The sequence below is a fragment of the Egretta garzetta genome, unplaced genomic scaffold, assembly GCF_000687185.1.
Source record: "Egretta garzetta isolate BGI_Z169 unplaced genomic scaffold, ASM68718v1 scaffold268, whole genome shotgun sequence".
Taxonomy (NCBI): domain Eukaryota; kingdom Metazoa; phylum Chordata; class Aves; order Pelecaniformes; family Ardeidae; genus Egretta; species Egretta garzetta.
The window spans coordinates 622,071-630,148 of NW_009260600.1; the positions used below are offsets into that span (position 1 = coordinate 622,071).

An 8,078-nucleotide genomic window follows, 5' to 3' on the forward strand; every position below is an offset into this window, starting at 1 on the left:
CCATTGCAGGAAAAAAAACAGGGCTTAAACAAAGGCTCTTTGTAAAAAAAAAAAAAATAAAAAATTATATATATATATTCTATTATAAAATTGCCACTCCTAAATTTGTTTAAAAGTCAAAGAAAGGATAAAGATATCCCACAAAATATGAGAATAATATGAAAACTTTTTTTCCAGCTAAAGGGCATTCTCAGGCCTAGTTTAGATTCTTTGTATTGCCTTATTTATAGAAACCATGTTACGCTTCCCTGAGCATCAGTGACATCAGGCTGGAAAGTCAATACCATGCTTGAGCGCAGCGAGACAGACATAGTGTTTTTGTACAGAATTATTAACACCTCTGTTGTGTATAGCATGGAAGAAGGAAGGCAAGGCTGAAGATCTGACTTTTCAAAACAGATTTAATTACCCAATTAGGTTATTTTCATCCCTATTCCATGATTCATCTTCCTGGATAGGCAGTGTGCAGGGAGTACAGGTAAGCACTAAAGGCTCTACAGCTTGACAAAAGCCTACATCCTCACCAGTTAAGATAACAAACATTATTCTCTGAACTAAAAATAAGCAGAAATAAGGAAATGGGAAAATTATTCCCTTCTCTTTAAAATACAGGATGCAATTAATCTTAAATATTATTTTGAAATCTAATGGGAGCTTTCTCTTATTGCTTACCTCTTGCATCCCACTTGCACCTTTAAGCTAAAAGAATGTAAAGTGAGGAGCATGGGGAAGGAGCCCAGTGCATCCAGCAATGGGACGCAATGCTGGGTCTGATGCAAAAAATAATCTGGTTGACCTTCTGCTTCTGAGCACTGTTGCCTGGAGGCTGCTGGGGCTGCGGAAAGAGCCCTCAAGAGCCACAGAAGGAAGTGACCTTGAGGCACACAGAGGTTAAAAGCAAGAACAAGCCCTGTGAACGGCCCGTGACGCACCAGCCACAACAAAGTCCCCAAAAAACACCATATTCAGTCACTGGCTCTTCATTAGCAATGACGGAGCCTTTTCAGAAGGTTGCATGAGGCCACCGCAGAATGGCCCGTAAAAGTATGAACAAGACCTAAGAGGAGTCTCACACGGCCAGCAGACAAATCCACTGATACAAATGTTAAATCCCACTGAAAAAAAATCTGATTTAAGTAATCTTATGCCATTTTCTTAAGTCTTGCGCATCCCTCACGGATTCTCCTGTGAGGAACAAAAGTGAGAAACCACCACCTCTGAGAGAGCAATGGGAAGGATGGCAAGTCAGGAGATGCTCTTGTGTAACTCCTACCTTCAAATTAGGCATTCTACTTCCTCTTTTTCAGTTTGCCATTTGCTTTTCCCATCCTCACAGTCCTGCACAATGCAGGGGAGAATGAGACCTCGCTCCCCCCACCCCAGGCTACCCAGCAGCGAGTTAAGTGGCTGGAAGCAATGAACGATGAAACGCACAAATTTTCACTTTGCACAGAACAGACCAAAGCCTAATGCAGACAGAAGAGCCCACCAGGTTGTGCAGTGTCTAACAGGATCCCAGCTCCCATGAGAAGTATTTGTTAGTAAAATCAAGGATCTTCAGTCACCTGCCTTCCTCCGTTTGCTTGCTGGAGAGCCAGCAGTGTCACTGACCCGATGCAAGCTTGTGACGTGCCCTACTTGTGCCAAAAGATCCAGTCACACGCAATTTATTTGTTCTTACACACGTGCCTGGCGGTCTCTGCTGACACCTGGGAGAGCCTGGGCTGTGTTTTCCAGACCCGGCTACCTAAACCTGTGTGACTGGACTCAACCAGCTCCAACAGCCGAATGTGGTTTCCTTCTCCCTGACGGGCACCTCTCAAACATAAGGAGCCAACAAAACACCCAGCAGAAGGAAATAACCATAATTGTCGCCACACTAACTCTTGACAACATCCTATCCCAGATGACAGAGTCATTACTGTTAAAAGCTCCCAGTCCTGCAACAGCCCCATGCCTCTTTGAGATCCCTCTGCTGACTTGAGGCCTCGGAGGAGCTCTGGCTATACAGCTAGGAAGGACCAGAGCTTGGAAGTGGAGCTTGATGGAGTATCACCACTAAGACTACTACTGACCAAAAGGAGAAAAAAAAAATATAAATAAACAGCCTCTACCATTTTTATTTATAATACAAAGGCAGACTGAGTGCTCCCTGCCATTTGCCTTCTTTCCAGTAGAAAATGAGGCCTCGGTTGCACCAGCTTGCCGGGGCTCAGTATCTAGTAAGAATAAGCCCAAAGTCCACATTGGATGGGGCTATGTGTCTCTGAGATGGGCACTTGGGAAGGGGAAGAGGAAAAATAGTCCCGCTCTGGCACAAGACATTTTATTCATAACGAGAATGGATGCTAATGCCTTGCCTCTGAAATCCCAGAATCGAAGGACTTGCCCTCCTCCAGCTCACATCAAACACAGGGAGATGTCCCAGGGCACCGGCGACACCAACGAATCACTGCCAAACGCCCGGATCCATGCTATCTGCTTTCAGGAGAAGGGTAACGGTGAAGACAAGACGAAGATGGTGGAAGCCTCACCCAGTGGATGCTCCACATTGCTCACAGCTCAGCAATTTTTACATTTTAACCAAAGGCTGCATATTACAGAAGCGTTCCTGCATCATGAGACAGACAACTACCGCAAGCATGAGTGTCTCCTGTTTCACAGAGTTCAACCCTCTGGTTCTCCTTCGTTTTTAAGCTTTCTATTTCTCCCCTCTCTCCTATTTTGAATGACAGCATTTGTCTAATTCACAATCACCATAAACAAAGCCCGTTTGAATTATAGTTGTCTTTCCTAGCACAGAAATTTTAAAACAAAAACAGACCCGTGAAGCTACCTGTTTGATTGACTGGCTCTGGCTGGGAAAGTCCACTGGGAGAACTGCTGTCACTGCTGCTGATGGGCACAGGCTCCAAAGCACCAGGGTATTTCAACAGATCTGCTGGCTTACCAACAGTTGAACCAGGAAGAAACCTTGTGAAAGTCAAGTCTCGTTCAGGGGAGGTGTAACGTTCCTTTCTAGAATGCACAACAGCCGATGTGACAGTGCCTCCCGTTAACGTCACCTGGGTAAAGCAGTCCCGCTTCAGAGGGGACACATCCGAAAGAGTGAAACCATTCAAGGAGGAGGAAGCAGCAGGGTCCCCGTCAGAGTAACGGGGACAAAAGAAAGTATCCAGTGAAGGTTTAGAGGAATTGCAGTGTGTGTTATCCCAACATGCCCTGTGCCTTGTAAACCGAATGTCTGTTTGCGTACAGGCAGCATTGTGATGTGCAGAATCACTGTCGCTGTCATCATGGCTATCCCCGTCGCTGCTTTCTTCCCACTGTTCCATGTCACTGTCCAGATGCTCAGCTCCCTGCATCGTGGTCTGCTCCAGCACCAAAGAGGGCTTCAAACCAGATGCATTTAAAACAGACATGAGAATGTCTTTGATAGCTTCAGCACTGTCTGGGTATGATCCAAAACTTCCAGCATGTCCAATCACTGCTGGCCTCGAGAATTCATCTGTTCAGAAAAGGGAATAAACCGAGAGGTTAGGAAACAATCCTAAAAAAAAAAATATTAAAATTTTAATTTACAACATGAATAAAATGCACATTATTTTTAACATGCATAAGAAGAAAGGGAAAAACTGAATCCACGCACCACCCTCTGCTGCCTCTTCCTGCAAGAAGGCTCTTGCTTTCTGCAGTCAGGAAGCAATTCTGTCATTGATAAGGCTAGGTAATAAACCAACAGTAAAGTATGCTGCTGCTAGCCAAACACAATTAGTTAGGAATTTAATGGTGACTGATTGTCAGCGTGCTCGAAAACATCACTGTTCTACAAAACCAGATGAGGTACAGCTACGAGTACAGGTATTGGTTCATTGCCAGTGAAAGAGAAGGTCACATAGCAAAACATACAGAGTACCAATACAGCAGGAAGAAAAAAAAAAACAAATACACACTTAGTATACACTCAGACACTCCTCCTCATGTGGAAAAGGCTAACGTAACCTTCAGTCCATTACTCATATGGGTGGCAACATTTACATGAACCCATACAGAAAATCAGCTCTGTCACAGTGAGTTCATTATAATGCCTCTGAAGGAATCAGAAGTACCGCCTGCCAAGGTCCTACATGACCTACTACAAAACTGGAATCACAGAGTGGCAGGGATTGAAAGGGACCTCAGGAGCTCATCCAGTCCAACCCCCCTGCTAAAGCAGGGTCACCCAGAGCAGGTTGCACAGGACATCATCCAGGCGGGTTTTGAACATCTCCAGAGGAGAGTCCACAACACCCCTGGGCAGCCTGTAACAGAACAGTTCTCTGTACAGAGATGAATAGAAAATGGAAAAACTGCTTTCGGTGGCGAACGTGGCAACATTAGCGTGATGCAGAAGTGTACACTGCAACAAGTAGCTGTTCAAGAATAAACTGAAGTCCTATACCTTGAACAAAAAGCCTGACAGGAACTGCCATCACCCACGCCATGGAGAGATTAGACACAAAGTCTATGTTCGAGGAGAAACTATCGACCACGTCATGACTATGAAGTTAACAACTGTCTCCTTTGGGGAAGGTAAGCCGGTTGTAAAATTCTAAGAATAGTCACAATCAAGAAGATTCATTTCCAGGGCAAAGAACTCTTTCAGCTAGCACCACAAGGAATGTCAAACACCACTGGTGAAAAAAGCAGACTGCAGACTTTGCCCAGAGGTTACTCTTCCTTTGACATATCTTAACGGAAAACAGTAAACCTCTCCACAAGCCACTCACCTGGAAGTCAGCATGCACTCAAACTGCATGATAAAAAGTTTACTCATGAAACGCTCAAAACCAAAACAAGCTGCCCCACGTACTTTGGATAACTAAGTCTCTATAAAGAGCAGTCCTCATCAAGAGGAAGCTGAAAAAATTATTAGGAACATGACGTATACTGCAAGAGCTGCTAGCAATGCTGTCCTAGTTAAGCCAGGTCAAAATTAGCTGAAGAGTTCATCAGCGATTGGAACCAGCTGCCTGCCACTTATCAGGACAAAGCTCTTGCAGTAACAGCAGCAAAACTGCACATTTCACTGGCAGCACTTGCAAAGAAACGCTTTGCCAGCGTAGCCAGCCGTGGCAGTGTAAGGGCAGGAACAGGAAAATAAAAGCCAGCTGACTTTCAAACAAACATATTTTGACCTTTTGAGGAAGAGAAAGCAATTTGGTAACTATTGACATTTCAATTGCACAGGAATACCTTAACCTGGGCTGAAAACAGCATCTTTTCTGTGCAAAACAAAATGTTTAGTCTTACTGTCTTCAATTTTTCTGCTCTGCCATTGCAAAGCCCATCCCAACAGCCTCTCTGTCCCCTCTCATCCTTTGTCACCTCCACTACTCCAGCATCACGGAGCATCTCTAGCACTAATTATACAACCATGCCGACTTAATCTGCTAAATACTTGTTCTTAGTGGATTGTAAGAGATAAAAAAGAACAAGTTTTTAAAATTTAACTCATGCTTCTGCTCTGCCAAGCTTAACAACAAAAAACCCCAAACAAACCAAACCCCATATTTTAACCAGAATAGGTTAGTTCCAATTAAAAAAAAAAACAACAAAAAAAAACCCACCTAACAAAAAAACCCCTCAAGTTCAGTTTTGCAACGGATACTCATGTAATTATGGTAATCTGTTAAAATCTGAGAAACTATTTCCTGAATGAAGAAGGAGTTAACCTGCCAAGAATCATCTGAACGGTTCAAGTATTTTATTCTTGAGCACTCAAAATTCCAGCGTAACTAAAATGGCCAAACTACCATTTAAAAGGCAAAAACCACCGTACTTTCAAATTGTATAACATACTTTGACGTTGTCCCACCTTCAAGGCCAATAAGCAAGGTTCCCTGTCCGACCAGACTATCCTTGTCTAGTATGCACAAACATCAGCAGCTTTTGCTAGCACTCGTAGCATCAGCAACGTTCCCCAGAGAGAGGCATTTTAGGACAAATCGGCATACCTGAGAGAACGGAGATTTGAGGTGTCGGAGCAAGGCAGCTAATCCTCGCTGAGGGATTTGAAGAGTACGCTGACTCGGTGAAAGCCACCTTTAGGCTTTCGTGGTTTATCTGGAACAAGAACACACAGGCAGACTGTTTGGTAAGAAGACAACAGTGCTCTGGTAATGATACCCCTAGTTTCACAGCCATCCCAGCAGGAAGAACACCGTGTTAAGGCCTGTCAACAGTCACCTAACCACTGCCTGTATTTCTGGTTGTCTGAAAATCTCCCTAGAAGCACGCGCCGTCTGAAGAGGGCTGGCATCACAACTCTGCATCTGGGAGTTACAAAGGTGTGGTGTTGTTCTCTGCCATTATGCATTTACCTCTATGTTCCCCATGCGGTCCCCTGGGAGAGCGAGGCGACTCAGAAAGCAGAAGAAAATTAAAACCCACAAAGAATTTCCCTTTTAACTGAAGAACAGTATTTCCGGCCAAAAATTGTATGATGAATTTCAAATATTTAGTGTCTGATTACGCCGGTGCTTAGAAAAATACTCTTCAGTGTGTGATAGTGCTTTCTTTTTTTCTTCCCCCCTCTGCACTAATTTAGAAAAAAACTTTGTGAAGGCGGGCTTTGTACATATTCATGTACATTCATTTTAGAATGTTTTGGGTTGGAAAGGACCTTTGAAGATCATCTAGTCCAAACCCCTGCTGCAGGCAGGGACACCTTTCACTAGATAAGGTTGCTCAAAGCAACCTGCTTGTTTCTCCAGGGTCTCTAGGGATGGCTAACAATTACTGCATGTTACTATAGTTGAGATCGTAAGACTTCTCGGCTTTTCTTCTCATTCTCATGCTCGCCATTAGCAGGCACACCCTGAGGTTCAGGCACAGATTTCCCCCTCTTCTCCCAGGGCTGTGGAGCCGGGGCAAATCCCCCTCCCCCGGCACACAGGAGGCAACCTGTCTTGGAAAAGGAAAAGCTCCCGAATCTAAATATCAATTTTTCAATATTACTAAAAAAGGTAGTTCTTACAGGAACTCATTTCTTATTAATTACTTTTGTTTTAAAAAAACCCCTGGGTTTAATATCGGCAATTAACAGACTGTATCTCTTAGGATGCAAGTATCACGACTGCCTGACACCAGGGTGAATGCAAGTACCTCATCAGTAAAATAGTGAGAGATAAAGATATTAAGAGTGCTAAGTCTTAAGACTTTTTTTAAACAACCCTCCCATCTCTTTGATCTTAGAGGAAGCAACCGGTGTTCTGAGAATTCAGATAAAAGACTTCCATTTACTTTCAAGATGTTACGATTTCAAGTATATCACAGATTGGAATAGAGTCCCTCTAGTATTTAACTATCAAACTTTAAAAAAAAAAAAAAAGTGAAAATAAAAAAAGATAAATATGACGAGAAGGTGCGTGAAAACATACCACAACATGCTGCCATAACCGATAAAAACCACTGACATCTTTCATAGCATAAATGAGTCTGCCTTTCCAAACACCCCCAATATTACCGCTTGTCTGTCCAAAATTAACTCTGCAATGAAACCGCCAGCGTTAAAAAATATTTACCACAACCGCTGACAACCAAAAGCTACTTTTTGAAGAAAAAAAAAGTCCCCCCAGCTAACGAAATCACCGAGCCAACATGTAGATGCCTTCCTTGCCTTACCTTTTCGGAGCAGGGGCGCTTGAAGACTTCCGCGCTGCTGTAGCTGGCCAGACCTACTGCATGGAGAGACATGGTGGGAAAACATTCATTTTTTTGTTGCTGTTTAGTACCTGCAAACGACAGAGAAAGAATTACAGTCACCACCACGTTAACCCCAATTCTCCGTGTGTTTCGCGCTCCGGACTGTTGTCGGTCTCGACCTGGCAGGCTTATTAAAGCTTACCGAAAGGCAGAGCTCAGCAACGGGGGAAATCGGTGTTAGAAAGAGCGCAATTTTGCTTTTTTAATTTTTTTTTTTTTTTTTTTTAGAAAACAAAACAACGGGAATGCCTACCGCAGGCATGAGAGGAAGGGGCTGATCTGTCGTACCCCGCGGTTTGCTGCAAAAGAAAGGGGGGGGAAGGAGGGAGCGG

At 43.8% G+C, this 8,078-nt stretch overlaps 1 protein-coding gene across 2 annotated transcripts in view; it reads right to left on the reverse strand.

Moving 5' to 3' along the window:
• Positions 1 to 7,742, reverse strand: part of RUBCNL (rubicon like autophagy enhancer) — a 20,305-nt gene extending 12,563 nt beyond the window's left edge. The window contains exons 1-3 of one of the 2 annotated variants that reach the window (XM_035900337.1): positions 7,666 to 7,742; positions 5,997 to 6,105; positions 3,257 to 3,508 (exon numbers count right to left, since the gene is read on the reverse strand). In XM_035900337.1, the coding sequence (XP_035756230.1) occupies positions 3,257 to 3,508; positions 5,997 to 6,105; positions 7,666 to 7,737 (433 nt within the window). In that variant the 5' untranslated portion in view covers positions 7,738 to 7,742. Of the gene's footprint in view, positions 1 to 2,836; positions 3,509 to 5,996; positions 6,106 to 7,665 lie in introns of both variants that reach the window. The other variant, XM_035900336.1, reaches the window with a different exon arrangement.
• Positions 7,743 to 8,078: the final 336 nt, after the last annotated feature.